Source organism: Rhipicephalus sanguineus, chromosome 10 (genome assembly GCF_013339695.2).
Source record: "Rhipicephalus sanguineus isolate Rsan-2018 chromosome 10, BIME_Rsan_1.4, whole genome shotgun sequence".
Classification (NCBI taxonomy): Eukaryota; Metazoa; Arthropoda; class Arachnida; order Ixodida; family Ixodidae; genus Rhipicephalus; species Rhipicephalus sanguineus.
Genome location: NC_051185.1, coordinates 15,343,285 through 15,361,174, shown reverse-complemented (window position 1 = coordinate 15,361,174; position 17,890 = coordinate 15,343,285). Strand labels below are relative to the sequence as shown.

General features: G+C 45.9%; 1 protein-coding gene across 1 annotated transcript; it reads right to left on the bottom strand.

Moving 5' to 3' along the window:
- Nucleotides 1-4,052: 4,052 nt before the first annotated feature.
- LOC119407106 (serine/threonine-protein phosphatase 4 regulatory subunit 2) lies at nt 4,053-17,803 on the bottom strand. The gene is made up of 8 exons (XM_037673958.2): nt 17,555-17,803; nt 17,250-17,331; nt 15,901-16,071; nt 13,923-14,057; nt 10,857-11,074; nt 8,703-9,125; nt 7,418-7,707; nt 4,053-5,617 (listed from the first exon to the last, which is right to left on the bottom strand). Exons 1-8 carry the CDS (start codon nt 17,592-17,594, stop codon nt 5,471-5,473), a joined length of 1,506 nt encoding a protein of 501 aa, XP_037529886.1. The 5' UTR covers nt 17,595-17,803; the 3' UTR covers nt 4,053-5,470.
- Nucleotides 17,804-17,890: the final 87 nt, after the last annotated feature.

Here is a 17,890-nt window from a genome sequence, read left to right as displayed (position 1 = left end):
AGCTTGGGAAGTTTGTTTACACGCCGCAGCTGTCGCCATGACAACGCTTTCTGACATGTTTCTGACTATTTCTGACCTGCGCACGGACCTGCGACGACAGCAGCGCCGCACGGGCAGCGCCAAAACTACAGTGTACTAGAATGGGGCAGTGGGCTCACTGCCGTATCCCTGCGCCGCGCCGCCATGGCCCTCTCCGCGTCGACAGCCTGGGCGCCCGCCAGGGGCGCTGCCGCCAGTATCTCCTGAAAAATTCTCTCGCGGGGTGCGAAGCGCGTCCCCTGGTCGGGGTTACGCTGGTTACGATGTAGTTCCAGGGGGATCAACAAACGCGGAGTTGAAGGCGGTAAGAGGGCCACCACAATGACACTTAAAAGAGACCACAAAAAAAAAAATGGAGGGAGGAGGGGGTCGAGCATTTTATTCTTCTTTTAAGCTGATTTCCCTGCAGCGCATGTTCACGCCATTCATTCGTTTGAAAGACCTTTGTCGATCGGCACCACTGCGTGCTTTTTCTGCTGCTTGCTGCTTGTTTTTCTGAAGGATCGGCATTTGTGTCTGTCCGCAAACTGCAACTGTCTCAAAGACGGTCCGCCGCGGCATCTGGACGGGAGGGACGCGCTGAAATTGCTGGGGCAGCGTTTGACAACAAAAACAGCTGGACCCAACGAAGCTAGGAGTGACCGCGTAGTCAAGTGCGGTAACAATAAAAGCAAAAAAAAAACAAAAAAAAACAGGAGGGTGGTTACAGCAAAACCATACTCGTGTACAGAAAAAGGAGATGTAGAGGGAAGACTGAAGTAGCTGTAATTAGGAAGCGGGAGACCGTAGGGATTGGGCTCCTTTTGGGACGCCCCAGTGCCTGTTAGATCAACGTCGTCATCGGCTGTTTATTGGTCGTGACCATTTCTGCATTGTTAATCATATGGCAAGCATTTGCGCATACATAGGCAGGGGTTTGTGTAAATAAAATCAGATCAGACGTCTATCAGGTCAGGAGGAGGAGCCAATCTGCCTGCTCATTCAGTGCCGGGTGTGCGGCTGTTCTCCTGATCTGAAAGACACGCAAATTATTGGTAAGGGAACCATGCAATTAATACGAACGTGAACTGATTGAAGCGCAAATCTGGAAACATATGGTTCGAACAAATTAGTGTATCTGTCACTATAAAAGAAAGAGATTGCTTATTTAAAAAAATGTGGTTACTGATGTCATTCTCTCTTATTGTGAATCACACGTGTTTTATGTACGACGCATGCGCGCTTGGCTTTTCAGGGAACGTTATGTGGTTTCATTAAACCTGTTGCTATAGTTCCAGCGAGTGTCTTCTCTTCTTGTGTAAGCGTCCGTAAGCTGGTTTTTTCGTTTCTTCAAGTATGTATACCAACAGGCCCAGCAACAGATTCTCCTATTACGCAGACCAGCTCATATATGCGAATAAAAAAAACGAAAAAAAAAGTGAGGCGTTGTTGTGGGGCTCGAAAGGCGAGAGTGAAGTCGCTATGATCGTTGCAGTGGCTAAAGGGCATTGAAAATCGTATCGATCAGCAGGACAAAAAAAAAAAAACTTCAACCCCCCAACTACACGCCCTATCTGTTACTGCAGCGGCTACGTGGAGGAGCATTCATCTCTGCAATAGCCGCTTAAAACATCGCCCGCCCTTCGTAAATCAGTCACAACGACAGTAATTTATTTCACAACTCACAGAAAACTTGCATCAAAAGAAGCTCCGTGTGTTGCGCACCGTAACTTTAACTTTTCTTGCGCGCAAAACAGCAACGCGCGCTAGCCGCGCCCAGCAATCCGCCGGAAAGTTTCAGGTGACGCTGCGAGCCGCGCCGCCTGTCGGCGGCGACATGAAGTGCGTCACGCTCCGCCGCTCAGTGAGCGCACTAAGCCAAAACTCTATGGCCTGCGTTCAAAGCCGGTGGCACCAAACGAGTGATGTAACTGTACGCCTGTGACGAATGAATTAGGCGGGATTTCTGTGGGTGATTTGAAGCCCTGGTATAGATGTCTTTCTGAGTTTGTTTTTTATGCAGCAAGAAACATCTTGTTCGTGCTGCTTGGTGCTCTGGCAACACTGGGCGCATTGTCTATTTTTTGTTGGGCGCTGTCGCGGCGGAATCGTCTGCTAGCGTCTCTATAAGGAGAGGCTGAACCACCGTCGTTGGCGGAGCTTTCGGACCAAGAAAATACGACCGTTTCTTTCGTCATTCAGCGCCGAACGGTCAGTGAACCTCACTGTGCTGCCACAAATCGACGATAACGCAATATCGGAGCTCTGCGCGCTTCTAAACTCATCCGGACGGCAGGTGCACGAGGCGCATCGCTTCGCAAAGCCGAACTGCTGTTCTCTGGTGGTTTGTGCTTCCGACCTGAGGTAAGCGTTCAAGAACAGTGTTCATTGCAGAATAGATGTGACTGTCAAGCTTCTAATATAACCTTTCACAGCAGTACGTCTCCGTTGTACTACCCACTGCGATTATAAACATGCGTCAGAAATCGAAACTACGTTGTTTCATCGCGACCTGTGCAACGCTGTGCTGCATTCCTCGACTCATTTTCGTAGCCACAGCTATCCCTACACCATTAGCAATAGCGTGTGTCGTAGTTTTCCGAAATGAACAAGGCATGGACATGTGCACGAGCGGTGCGCCGCAAACCAAACAAAAGTACTGATTGCGCATTTGGACAGCTGTAGAGAGCGGCCCGAGTAATGCTCTTTTAATGCACACTGGTTGTTTCACATGCCTTGTCGTCGTAACCTGTCGCGCGAATTTAGTATTGTCGTTCTGGTCTTCTTGAACGTTTTATACGTGTGCATTCATTGTCTTTTTTTTTAATTTTGCGCTCTTTGCTTTCGCATATGCCACGGAGGCGTGCAGCACACAAGCGAAGGGATAAGGTAGTGTAAAGCAAAGGGTAGACGCGGCGTGCGGACTATGTACCGGCGCACACTGCATTGCGAGGCTGTGTGGATCTTTGCGATCGGGTCACGAGTGGCGGCTCTGATTTACTGCGGACGCGCGCAGCAGCGTCTGTGGCACTCTGCAACACCAACAAAAGCTAATGTTAATCAATCATGCTCTCTCGCGCGTGTGCGACGTCTGTCGTCTGTTTTATTTTATTTATTCAATACTGCGGACTCATGGTCCATGCATGGTGGTTAATACAAATACAAAAGAAGTAGCAATGACACAACAACAATAAAGGGTGAAGAACGTTATTTTGCAGTTTGATCACATGTATCGGTAATGCACTTCCATTCACTAATGGTCCTCCGAAAATATGAAAACTTAAATAGGTCAGTGCGAGCAAAATATGGGTTAAGGCGTTTGGGTGCTGGTGTCGATCGAGTGGGCCGTCAAGATCTATAGAGCTAGTTTTTTGTTCCAAAGTTGATAAAGAAATTCTAATCTAGCTTTTTGCCTTCGTGCCTCTAATAATGGAATGTCATTGGTTGCATATGCATATATCGCAATATGTTGTTCTGTAAGTCTAGCTTATGTTGCAGGAGAGCAACTTAATTGCACGGAGAAATAACAACCGAGGTTGAAGAGCGCTTCTGCGCGCGCCGGTCATTTCCGAACCTAAACACAGTGCCGATCTTGTTGACGAAACAAGTTCGCGTCGGTATTTTCTTTTTCATCGTCCAGGTAACTGATAAATTCGATTAAAATTGGTGCTACCTTGTTCCCGGCATTGCCAGGGCTCCCTCGTTGCCTAAATAGCGCACGAAGCATTGGGAAGTCATCGCAGAACGAAGATAAATAATCAGCAACTAGCACCTGAAAGGCCGCGATATGCGACTGGTTTCGTTTTCGCGCCCAATAAAACATGGCGGATCGAGCTTACGGGATTGTCGACAGATGGCGCTGTACATTTTGAATATCCCAATTGAACAATGGCTTCTTGATTCATCTAAATCTTGTTCCACACCATCTAGTGAATGAAGCCGTTGGTGAACTACATCCACAAAAAGTTTACCTTGGCAACTACAATGCTTTTTTGCTACCAAGGAACAGACAGAAAGTAGCATGAACAAAAAAGTTTATTTGAAAATGAAGATGAGCTGCTCGTTGCATACACTCGTGAGCAGATGCAGTCCCAATGCACTGCTGCCTTGTGCTAATGAAACAAGTACTCTACACAGCGCCTGTTACAACAAATATGCACATTTTTTTTTTAATCCCCCAGAAACGGAAGTACAGGCGATAACTTAAGCTGGACAGAATCGACAAAGTAGCAGCCATAGCAGCCAGACATGCTGCATAACAGAAGCAAACTTTCTGACCTGATGAATCTCGACGTTAATCTACATACACCGGGCAACAGCAAAACAAGTAAGAGGCCACACATAAAGCAGACCTTCGGATACACGTGGCACGACAACTTTCATACCCTCTTGGATGGATGGATGGATGAATAAACTTTATTTCGGTCCCTCGGAACGCGCCCTAGCACGTTGCGGGCCGCTCCCACGTCGGAACAGAAAGACCAAGTCTCTCTGCTGCGTCGCGGGCCCGTTGGACTGCCCATAGTTGTGCTTCGAGTCCGGAGCTTGTAATAGCTTGGAGTCCGAACAAATTTCAAGACTTTAGGGAAGCATGGTTATACTTTGAACTGCCTTATGTGATGCGGCAATTGTTTGAAATGCATTTGGGGGTCACTGCCAGTGTTCAAATTAACTTATTGCAGCATTAAAGCCATCAATTGATTGACGCACAATCACACGTGGGTGCGGACAATAACTCCGACCATTGTGCCACCCAAAGTGGGGTGATGGCAATCGAAATTTACACGAAGCGCGTTAATGTGCGTTTACCTAATGCATAGTTGCCAATATCCTTTGTCGTTGACATTTTGACGAAAGGATGTATTGGTGCAACCCTGCCATCTTTGCAAACCTTACCACACATACATGCTGCTGACACATTACCTGCGCGTTTTACAAGGTAGTGAAGTTGTTCAAGTGCATTCCTGCAGGACAGTTAAATATGACTTTAGAATATTGAGTGGGGACAAATACCACACAACAATACTGGCTAGAGACTACTGCCAATGGATTTGGTACCATTTGCAAAGCATATGGGTGGTCAAAAGTTCACAGGCCGCCATCCCATGTAATCCTATGGCAGAGTGGCCTGCAAACTTTTGACCACCCCTGTGCCTCTGGTGTCGATGTTTTTTCACAGTTAATGCTGTTTTAGTTACAAACTTAGCTGCACAAGGCTTTGTTGCTCATTTCTGGATGAAAGAAGTGAGAAATCTTGTTGTGAAGCAGGACCAAAAAGAATAAGGACAGAAAAAAACGATCATGCACAACATCTTTTCTTTTCTTGAAGTTCTATGAAAAATCGAGATCAATTCACGTCTTTGAATTGTTGGGAGGGGGTGGAGCAATGGCTGAAGTACACAGTGAGATAGGGGTGGGGTAAGCACAGTAGCCGGCACTGTCAACAGCAGGTTCAGTCCTGATCCATAGCGGACTCGTCGGGACTTGCGGCCAGCTCCTCCTCGATTGGAGAGTCCTTCTGGGCAGAACTGTCGGCCGTCGTGTCCATGGCCTCCGCCTGGCCGTCTTCCACTGGTGACCCATCGAGCTTTGAACTTTCCTGCATAGACAGAGCGCAATCCTGAATGAAAGACATTCCTTTTCTCTGTTAGACATAACACCATTTGAAGCCAAAAGGAAAACATGGGGGGGGGGGACTTTCTTTAACCCTTTGAGACGTTTTGTACACAATTGTGTACATCACTTGTTTTTGCTGGTTGTGTCAACTAGTGGCTAAGAAAGAATATACATTCAGGTTTGGATCAATTGGACCTCCTGCGTAATGAATGTGCCTTGATTGAACTTCATCTTGTGGTGTACCATTGCATATGATCACTTTGCTGAAGGCACTACAATGTCCGATGAGTCATTCGACGGGCCACTTCCCGCGAGCCACGTTAAAAGTATAATTTTTATTTGCTCGAAATAAACCTAACAGAAAATCAATTGGCACTATATTTCTCCATTAATGCACATTCCATTAATTTTCCATTAATGCACAGCCATAACATGAATGACTTCAGGATCAATAAAGGAAAGAACATTATCTTTAAGGGCTCGTTTTTCTTTGTTAGACGCAATATTAATGAGAACTAACAGACAGCAATGCCACGGAAAGTATTTAATTTAATTACAATTTAGTTAAGATTAACTACAATAACACATGAAAATCGATGTATTATGACATAATTTTTATTGCAATAGAAGGTCGAGTACCTTGATATAATGTTGTGTAAATTTGACACATTCACAGGGTTTTTTATAGGTGGCGCTTGAAAAGGTCAAAGTTTCTGACTGAAACGTAGTTGAAGTTGTGGGTTTGGTTTCTTCCACTGGCAAGCTTTGTTTTTCATCCATTTTCATTTCCATTCATCTCATAATTACTAAACTTCAGAACTGCGATTGATTGGTGGCTACAGGTCTATCGCTTCCACAAGCAGAACACCAGGGTGACAGAGTATTCAAAGATAGCAAGGTTTCATACAGTAACTACCAGGAGGAGCACCACATAGGTACATTCAAGTGCAGAATTATAAAGAACACGGGAGTGCGTATCATCGGTGCACCTTCAGATGACTTCGCGGCTAAGTTCGAGAGCATGTAAAGTACACATGCGTTGTTTTATACCTGCCAGTCTGCTCATACTATCTTTTCAACCACCACATGCACGCCAGAATGTGGAAAGAAGCACAAGGTGTCACTTTTACAGTTGCTGTGGAAGTGGGCGAGCGACGATATCGTGAAGAAAATACCTCGTTTGTACAACTGAAATGCTTCGTCATGACAACATTGCTTGGCGCTTCCACATTGAGTGCACAAGTGGCATCTTGAGTTGTCTTCCGATGCACACGCATGTATAGCGAGTGAATGAGCAGACTGACAGCTATAAAAGGACGTGTGTGCCCAGCACACATTCTCGAGTATAGTAGCCATAAACTTGTCACAAAGCACTTCGATAGTTTGGCATGCACTCCTGTGGTGTCTAGAATTTCGCACTCGATTGAAGAACTGCTTTCTAAGGCCAAAGCGTTTGTGAACCGAGCGGGGAACTTTTGACAAGTCCCGGACTGTGACAAACTTTTTTGCCAGTTGGGAAGCTTTACTTTGACAAATTCGTATGGATTTCCTTTGTGGCTTCTTCGATACAAGTTGGCAGATGAAAAATTTTTCATTTCACCAACCTTACAGGCTTTTGCAAAATTGACTTGCCATATACTTTCGACAATCATTCTGTTTCAGCCATGTAACACCGGCTCCACCTTTTTCCAGCGACAATGTAATTGAAGGACAGTTTATCGCACACATTACGTCGTGTAAACAGCATCAGGTAATATACCAGGTTACGAAGCCTTCTGCTTACCATAGCTTCCTCCTCAACGGTATCATCCATTGACACCGACGTTGAAGATGGCTGTTCCTGCTCTTCTATTTCTTGGTCTTCGGTGCGTGTTTCGGGTTCAGGGTGAAACTTCTTCCGCGGGGGCTCCTTCAGTTCTTCATTTTCCGGCATTTCGGAAATGCTCGAATCGCAGCAGTCCGCTTCCACCGAGGCTTCCTCAGCTTCATTTGAAGTTTCTGTTGGTTTTGGCTCGGAAGCGTCAAGCGGCAAAGCGTCGGCTTCAGAGTGCTCCTCTGCTGGCACGGATGGCTCTGTAAATTAAAAAAAAAAAGTGCATTTACGGAGTGGTTTAGCGTACACTAACGACACTATTTTAAAGTGCTAGCTGCAATGAAATTTCAGGTAGTGTATGAAATATAAACTTTGGCTTCAGATAGCGTAGCCATATACTTGCCTCTATGCAAAATTCAAAATTTCAAGTATCAATGGATGTGTCAGGAAAACTTGGCAAGAGAAATGGTTCTGATGCCAAAATTGGTTGCTGAAACTGTCCCTTGAAAACAGCTCATAATCAACATCACAGTCCTTTAATCTGAGTTTATCAGAAGTTCTCGAATTTCTTTGTGATGCCAGCTTTGCACAGATGTGGCATGTCGGAAAAATAACACGCAAGCACCACCAATATTTTTTCAAACCTTGTCACACCTTCTGTCTTAAAGAACAAAGTTTGCCATAAAGCTTAACCAATTAACAAGTCTGTGGTGAAACTTGTCTACCAACTTTTGAAGGCACAATAAAGAGAAAAATAATTGTACTTGCACTAGTAATTTGCTCCTTCATAACACCCAAAAACAACTTTTGTCACAAATAGACATTTGGTAACACAGAAACCGTGCAAAAAGAAAATGCAGGTGGTGACGCCACCCTTGAGATTTCCGCACCAACATGACGTGACGGCATAGGTTCGTGGACTGGCGAGACCTACATAGTTCTTTATCGGGAGAAATTAATTACACTCTCTTCTAAGGGGGCCAGAGTCTTAACATGGGATATTTGGGGAAGTTTTACTGAGTCAATGCAGTCAAAATACGAGAAAAAAATACTGAAGTCAGCAACATCACACTGGCACTGAGATACTGGGGTTTCAACGCGAAATTCAAATATATGAAGCTTTGAGCTTCCTTTTGTGTTACAGTAATTAACATATTATGGTACAATTAACAACGATAGAATTGTCAAACAGTAATTTATCAGTTTGAAAGCATTCATGGTAACATTCAAAAGCTGCTGCAGAGACGGCACCCACCTTCTGCTGCGGGTTCAGATGATGGCTCCTCCAGAGTGCCAGATACGTCTTCCGCACCACTTTCACTCGACGCTTCGGCAACCTCCTCAGTCACGTCTTTGTCAACGACACTTTCTTCTGCGGGAGTTTCCTTCTCAGGTTTTTCTTCCGCTTGTGTCACACTTTCCTCGTCGTTTGAGGGCGGCACGCACTCGCTGCTTTCTGTCGGTGTTTCCGCTGCAACTTCTTCCGCAGCTTCTTCCACAGCTGGCGGCTGCTCTTCTTTCTCAATTTCGGCCTCCTGTTCCCCTGGCGCTGAAGGTTCGGCCTCTTCTTCCTTTTCGCACTTGGACGACAACTCCGTGGTGGTCTGCTCAGTAACAGCCGATGCCTCAACTTCTTGCTCTTCGACAACTTCTTCTGTGACCGGCTGAGGCGCTTCACCTAAAACGAGAAAAGAGACCAATGAATTAAAGAAAAGTCTTTCTAAACTCCACTCCGTGCGATATTGCGGAACGAACCTTTACTACACCACCGAATCGGAATGGGACAGTTACAGTAGAACCTTGGTGATATAATTTCAGGGCGATACAATTTTTCTGTGGTCCCAGCCAAGGCCCACTGAGCCTGCATTGTAATGGAGTACAGTTGTTGTGAACCAATTTTTACCTTGCGATGTTTGATGATACGAACGTAGGCTACCATGCAGGTACGAACAGGTGCTGGCTGTGCTGTCACGGAAGACGCGGCAATCATGCACAGGTGCAGGAGCCCAAGCACGGGCATGCGCGTCGCACCGCCAGTTTGTTAGAATAGGCCAGCCATCAGCGGCGCATAGCCTCCGAGATTGTGCGCGCGAACCTCCCCAAATATCCCATGTTAAGACTCTGGCCCCCTTAGAAATGAGTGTAATTAATTTCTTTTTTTCTGTTTCTTTAACGCGTCGACGCATGCTGCTGTGCTCAAGGTAGCGTCGTCGTACTGTGTTTACACGTGCCTGCCCCATTGATGCAAGCCATGTCCTTGCAATCAGACATCCTAAGAAAGCTGGAAGAGGACTGAAAGAGGAAGCGAACGGTCTTGGCAAAGGAGCGAGGTCTCTAAACATAAACACGCACGAGTGTTGGGGGTGCGCACACCTGCCAACTCTCCGATTTGCACGGGAGACTCCTGAACTTAGAGCAAGCCTCCCGACTGTCCAGGCATCGCTGTAAATCTCCCACAAACATCCCCAACACCACCACAATATGAAAATAATAACAAAAGACAGTGGTTCTAAAACTTTCTGGCCTTCATCTATCATGTGCAAATCGCTCAAGTCACTTTTGCTGCAGTACTCCGGTGTCATGCGGACAAGTGCGCTAAGATTGGGAAGGGGCTACTAGCTGTCGCGGATCACAACACAGCTAGTTCATTAATTACACATGTGCGCACGCATCATATATTTACAAGTACAAGTATGATCGTTGACGTCTAAAAACATTCCTGGCAATCATTCAGAGCTGTTTATGACGTTGCTGCGGCCCTGAGAAACAATAAATGAAAATGTACGCCAGCCTTCTTTTGTTGCATACTAATTTTCCATCTTTTCAGGTGACACGAATTTTGGATGATACAAATATTTTCGGCGACCCCGCGAGATTCATATCACCGAGGTTTGACTGCAATGGGGTACTGCTACACACTTTCCTAACACCAAAAGAAGGTGTTCTCCGCGTATGTATTGTTGCCATGAGCATGCAATACGAAACAATATTCCGCTTCAAGCAGCGAGAAACCCACAATCTTGCATAACAGATAGCTTCTGCTCTATCATGCGACTCATCCATGCGCATGGCTTGATCACCATGGAAAAAAAAAAGATACATGTACGAACAATCAAGTAAGTTAAGCAAAGGGCATTTCTGTGGTTCAGTTAGGAATACAGCAAAATTTGAAGCGCTGTGAGCGACCAAATGTGTTAGGTTCAAGAGTGCTATGAGAGGGAGTAGTTGATGGCTCTTCATACCTGCATATGCGCTAACGTGTTACTGAAGAAACAGACTAGAAAGACTTACAGGTGCACCCTGTCAGTCCATACACGATTCTCATCTGTTTTGTCAGTACCGTGCTAGCGCATGAGCAAGCATCAATATGATAAGGACAAAGTGCCAATGCAAAGCATTTCACACACACCCAAGCTTGCGTCATCAGCAGCGGAAGAAGGGACCTCGACGTTGGTACCTGGGTCGTCGGCACAGATGCCCTCATCCTCACAATGACCATTTTCACCGTCGAGGCGATTAAGTGAGTCCTCTGTGGTGTCGGCGAAATGGCCGTTGATTCCGCCATCTTCCGCTCCGGGAATACCGTTGACCATGGGCATTGCGGCGGCGTTAGCTTGCTGCAGTGCACTGTGATAAAGTAAGAAAGGATAAAGCTCTAACTATGGTATTACAACAACAAACAAAAAAAGCTTAGAAGACAGGTTGCATGCTGATAGGTTGAGCAGCAATTTCAACAGTTAAAAGACAACTTGTAAAAACATAAAAAAAAGTCAAGCACTATTAGTGCCTCCATTTGTAACAAGCATATGAATGAAAAGCAGCATGTGGCTTTTACTGAACTATCGTTACAGTTTGCCTTGAATTCCAACCAGCTGGGCTATGTTTGAAGACAAATATGCTCAAGCCATGGGTAATTTTTATATGCAATGGAAAACAACAACATACAGGGTCTGTCCTGAAAGTAAGAAGACAAGGAACCGGAGGCAGAAGAACCCTTGACTTCACAACGTGATGAGCTCGGTTGGCTTTGAAACTGAGAGGACATGCTTGAGCATCTACGCTCGTTTTGTCGCTGTGTGACGGAAAGAACAGAGGCGACATTGGAAAAGCGCTATGCAGTGATGTTTTGCATTAACAGAAGAAGTCTCTTGCAAAGACTTTCGGCATATTCGAAAAGCATACAGCAGTGACACAATGTGCAGATTGCAACTGTTCACTTAGCACAAAGCCTCTGTAGACAGCCAAAAAGACGTAAACAAAAAGCGACTCTCTGGGCGCTTGTCAATGACAATTACAGATGCTAATATTTGTTGCATGCATACTTTGTCGAACATTGATCGGCATTTAGGTATCAGTATAGACACTTTTAGCTGAGCGTCGCTTATGGTCAGCCCTACGCAGATGTAGCGTTCAGAGACAGTGCAGGGAACTGCCTAGATTTCACATTTTTGATGAGCGTGTCTTGCCAAGACGCGTTCAGCTTGGCTGCAAAATGACGGCGAAGTACTAATGCAGAACTATCAGCAAATCGACTATCGACAGCATCGATAGTTTTGTTTGAATTATCGATAGAATTACCGATAGTGCAATCAACAGTACAGTCGGCAGTATTATTTGCGTCATAACTGGGCCTATTCGATTTTCCACTTCTGGCTACATCTGTCTACCCGCGGGCTGCCAGAGACAGCCAGAACGCATTCGTTTTTTCTCGGGTTGCTCCGCCCACCGCGCGCGCACTTCCGGTGGGCATTCGTTTTTCGCCGTCTGGCTGCATCTGGCGACCCGCGGGTCGCCAGAACTCGCCAGGACGATTTTGGTCTGGCGGCTCTCTGGCCGTTTTCTGGCTAGCAGACGCCAAAAGGGACGATGAGCGCTCGCGACCATCTTTGCGTGGACTCCGCGGAATGCAAACGCCTCGGGATCCTCGGCGGCTCTCGGCCAGTGCGACAAGATGCGTCTTTTCGGCCGAAATCTTCGGTCGTCCTCGGAGGCCTTGAGGATAAAATGCCGAAGCTTCAAGCTCCTCAACCAGGGCTGCACAAGTAATTCTAGACAGTCGGGATAGCTTTTTAAATTTAAAGTCCATTTACGCTGGCCCGACCTTCTCAACATACAGCGGAACTCTATGCCGTCCTTCTCGTTGCAGTCTGCTTATCAGCATACACACAACGAGATCTTCGACATTTTCATTCTCGCACACAACGGTTTGGTGACGCCTGCGAGCGTGCAGCAAGGCGAACAGCCGAGCGATCGTCGCTAACAAAATTTGTACTAGCATGTTGGAGCAGACGACGCAGTTGTGAGCCGCCCAGCCGCGAGCCCGAAATTCGATTTTACTTCTCCCGACCACTTTCTGGTTGCCAGAAGTTTTTAGGCCACGTGATATAACGTCATTTCCTGTCAGAACCGGAACCCGCTGGCTGGTTTCTGGCAGCCAGCGGGCTGCCAGAAAATGGAAAATCGAAGAGCCCCACTATCGTTACTATACCGTGAATAAATACGCTGTTGCTGGCCGACGATATTGCCAAAAAGCATTTGCAATACCCTACTATCAGCAATACTCAGCTTACTTAATTTATGATCAATTTTCTGGCAAAATAAAAATTATTTCATGAGTGAAAATGCAGGGATATATCCATCAATAAATTCATATTCAAAAGTAACCACTTACACCTCACAGTTAACGAACCTAGATATTTTTATTTTGAAATGACGAAATGCAACATAGATTTGAAGCCGCACAGTACCGTCAAATGCAACGATCTCGTTTCCTGTACATCAGAACAATTCAACTTAAAGGGGCCCTGCAACTCTTTTTCAGCATGGTCGGAAAACGCTGCCCATAGGTTGTCGAGGCTCCGGAGAACACGCGAGCCAAACACTGTAGCGCAGCACGCGAACTGGAATTTACAATTAATTCTCAAAATCAGCTAGAAATCGTTCCCTATAATTTCTACAAATGATGCCATATACCCAAATGACCACACCATATACCCAAATTTACGGCCATTGGCTGATTTGAGCATCGTGAGCTGCATAGTCACTGTGGTGGCTGCGGAATGCCGCCACGTGCTTGCTCGCAGGTTTGCGATCACACTGAAAGTAAGACGCGCGTTTGAAGAAAAAAAAAAAGAAGAAGTCCTCAAGGACATGATGCACGTGTGATGTTAACTTTTCCCCCTCGCTATCCCTCCCTGCTTAGCTTCCAGCGTGCCCGTCGGGACGAGAGAACAGAGAAAGCAGTTATAGCGTGCAACAACTCTCTGTACCTTTGCTCATACCTGACGGATTTAAAAAATTTTTGCGGTGGTCGATTCTTGAGGCAATAAACTCCTTTAATGAAGCCATTCGATGGTTATTATGGTTAAAAATAAGTATGTACAGTAAATCTAAGCATATATTTAAGCAATCTAAGCCCAAGAAGTTCAATAGGAATGAAAGCTCGCGGCAAGCCTTCAGACAAAAGTGAACTTACACAAGAGACCTTGGTTCAATGGTGCTCACAACCAGGACGTTCTTCTCAAGGCCTCGCATAAACTTGTCCGTGCGCTTGTAGTGCTTCCTAGGGTCAACCACAAGCTCGCACAACCGCTGGATGGTGAATGGCGCACTGCAGTGACACATGAAACAGATAGTGAGAACAAACAGCCTCTTTAGCAAGAACACGGAAATCAGCACTATGCAAGTTTGCAACATTAATGAGAGGACCAAGTGTCATCCACCAAGTATAAAGCTTCAAGGCATTAACTTGATTTCACCCTGTGAACTGCTAGCCTTCTCATTAGCTCATACAGTAAAGAAAAACTTTTGTGGGGAGTATCATCCCCATCTGGTGATGCATTAGAGGGTATCCATTGCGCTGCTAGGCACGAAGGTGCAAGTTCCATTTCCAACAGACAAGCTGCATTTTGGTTGAGGTGAAATAAAAAACAAAAAGAAAATCGCCAGGCCTGTGCAGAACATGCAGCACAGTCACAGCAAAAGCTGGAAGAGCGGCCTCTCCAGAGCCCGTTGTAGACTCTTTTGGGGCAACTAATACAAGTACACATGCAGGGTACCCATTATGCCATAAATCACCGCAACTTTCGTGAAGTAGGGAAGCACCCACTATGCCATTATATGTCATTCTGCGGATAAGTGAGGTACCCGCTACACACATCTGTAAGGCATTATGCATACTTTGTTTGTGCTGTGGCTGATGACAAAGAATTATGGCTGAGCCTCTTAAATGGGCGCAACGACCCACTCATTGTGCAATTTGCATTGTGCGACGCCTGGTTGTTATTTTACTCTTCTACGATGCTGTATTACATATTTTAACATGATTCCTTGCCGTACATGATACCTGTACAGGGTGTTTGCAAAGGAGTTTCAAGCACCAGGGTGGCTCTGTCGTAGAATACTCAACTGCCACGCAGAAGGCCCGGGTTCAAATCCCATCTGTTCCTAGAAATTTTTTCTGATTTCATTTTCTGTTATTTCTAGCGATATTGGTTACGGACACCAGCGGTGGCGGCGGCGTATAACTACGACATCAAAATTGGATCTTGTTGTGATCTCATAACAGCTTTCGCTGTAATATATAAGGGCCTTAAACACAATCACTGTCACCATAGCCATGGCCGAGAGCACAGAGTGGCTGCTTATGAAATTGCTAGGTAGGTGATGGGTGGAAGCAAAGAATAACAGCCACCACCGGTGGTATATGTCACCCAAGATGATGCCATTGCTTCATCTTGAAAAGTGAGGGTCAAGGCACAGAACCTTACCCGCTGTTAGAGGTGCTAATACTTGGTTGATGCTTGAAGGGTGGCCGACATTTCTAGAATTTTTTTTTCTCGTTTCATTTTCTTTCTTATTTCACGCAATAGCGGTTACGGACACCGGCAGCGGCAGAAAACTACCCCACTGCTATTGTGATCTGATAACAGTTTTTGCTGTAAAAGAAAAGCCCCTGTGCTCCTAGATTTAGATGTATGTTAAGAAACACCAAGAGATCAAAATTAATCTGGAGTCCTCCGCTATAGTGTGCCTCATGATCATATCCTAGTTTTGACACACAAAACCCCGGAGTTTAATTTTTGCTAGTTAAGAGTTGTTAACTTAGCCCCACCCTGCAATCCGCTAGCCTCCCAGTAGGCTCAAATGGTAGAGGGACCACCTCAGAAAGACCTTGATATCAGTTCTAACCCATGGACCGAGATATCCTTTCGAAATGAAAGCTTTCAAGAGAAAAAGTGTTTCTTTTGTAGCTTCAAGCGATAGTTGAGTGGCTCAATCACAGTATTTCCTGTAATCTCCGGAAAGAATATAAAGAATGGGAAAACAAAGAAAAGAGTGCAATATCAATTAGAGAACATACAGAATGCACTGCGCTACAACACTACAATGGAGAATGCTTTGGTAACAACAGAAAGAAGTGTTGCGAATGAGAGCATCCTGTCTTTACCCACCTGTTGAAGCAATTGACAGCCTCCAATACTTTTTCCTTCATTTCCTCGTACTTGAACGCCTCCACGTTAGGTAAGGCGGGTAAGTCGTCTGTCGGCGAAACCTTGTGGAATTCGTTCATGACGAGCTCCAGCTTTCGACATAGCAGCGGCTTCAGCTTGTGCCACGAGAACCTGAAGCAGAACAACCGCAGATCTGTCGCAACCACACTGCCTGCTGTACTGTGAATGTGGTGGAACAAACCACACCTCCACCATTGACACTGTAGGCTGCAGTCATAGGCAGTAATTAGTTATTAAGGCAAAAGAGCCTTAGATGCTTCATCAAACGTGAAAATTGATTGGCATCCCGCGTCAGCATTTCAAGTTGGCAGCGTCAACACGAGTGATGCAAAAAAAAAAAATCATCGTCATGTGATGATGTCTCAGATCGCCAAAATTTGTGACGTCATCACATGACATCATTGCTTGGTCAAAGGTGGGCCAAATCGATTCCGGAGACAGTGCAATACCATGTCAGTTGCAGAAACCTTTCGGAGCGAGGTTCAATAAATCGACTTAGAAGAAGAAGAAGAATGTGACTTTCGCCTTCGAGTCAACTGAGGCGGATGAGTTTTTAATAATGCCAGTTAATTTTTCATGTAGCTTTTAAATGTAAGTCATTACTTCATTTAAGCAACTTGTAATACACGGCAATTCTCTGTCCAGTTGCTAAAGCTCATATAGTAGTGCCTAAATTAATGTGAAGGAAAGAGTAATAACAGAGGTGACCAACACTGATGCAGATATTCATGAAAGATTTCTGTTTATGACGCGGACAACAGTGATACGTAAGTTTATCACAGAGAGGTGGCGATACCTTTGCCATGAATCATTTGTGTTTTGTGACATTTTCGTTACTGTTCTTAACGTAATCGGAAAATAATGACCTCATTTCACCGGCACCAACTGTAACAAGCTACTTTGTTGAAACTTGTAACTGTGACAAAGTCACTTTTCTGCTCCAAGTGACTCCAACTGTAACAGCGCAACTTTTTTGCTGGTGAGGGGCCTATGTCTGGCAGGCTGTTAGAATCAATTAAAGCAAAACCGAAACGCCTGCGCAACAGACCAGTTGATCATGAAGTCACTTTAAAAGCAGATCAATAAGCACGGGGATGCAGTTACATGACACTGGGTAATTGCTTTCCGACAACGCCAAGTCAGTGCGTTCAAATGCGCTGCCTTTGGCGATACATTGGTAGCAGCTTGAACAACGAGTTGAAACGCAACGCGAACGAAATAGGCGAACACACTTCCGTGGCGAATAGCTCGGTACTGTTGACAAAACAGTCTGAAAGGCCTGCACTTACAGAGTGTCGCCAGTCTTCGCGATGTGGCACAGGTATTCGTCGAGGACCGATGGAATTTCAGCGGGCTTTTGGCTCGCGAAATCTGTCAAGCAGAGGAAGAGGAGACGGGAACACGATTACATGGAAAGTTGAATGACATCGGGCGTGGGCCAACGCGAGCGTGGCGCACCCGATGAACTCGACACGGTAACACAGTGGGTCATCGCCACGCGAACGCGAAAGCCCCAATGCAAAGCCCATCAAACATGGAAATGACAGCCTCCGGTCACGAACGGAGGGGGGGGATCCCGCTGCGACACACTCACCGGTGAGCTCGTCTAACAGTGCCTCTTTGCTGCAGTTCATCTTGCAGCGGATCGGTCCCTGTTTCGCCTAACAGTGCAAGCTTCCAGGTTCACGGGGAAACACACGCACATGCACGCGCACACATACACACCGCCGGCAGCTGGGTGCCTCTCGACGACAACAAAAAATATGGCTGCCGCACCACAGTCGTGACGTCACTTCGAGGCAAGTGCCCCTGGTGTCGATAAGAGAAGTCGGAGCAGCGCGCCTTTTTGAGGCCAAGCGAGACACAAAACTGAAAGTAGGTTGTATGTGGTGCTACTGGTCTGACAAAGAGCGTTGAGGTGGATAAAATT

Coding starts and splice junctions, on each gene's coding strand:
- LOC119407106 (XM_037673958.2), bottom strand. CDS start 17,594: ATGAACTGCAGCAAAGAGGCACTGTTAGACGAGCTCACCG. Junction 16,072..17,249: donor GCGAAGACTGGCGACACTCT/GTAAGTGCAGGC, acceptor GTTCTGCTTCAG/GTTCTCGTGGCACAAGCTGA. Junction 5,618..7,417: donor CCGTTGAGGAGGAAGCTATG/GTAAGCAGAAGG, acceptor CTGTCTATGCAG/GAAAGTTCAAAGCTCGATGG.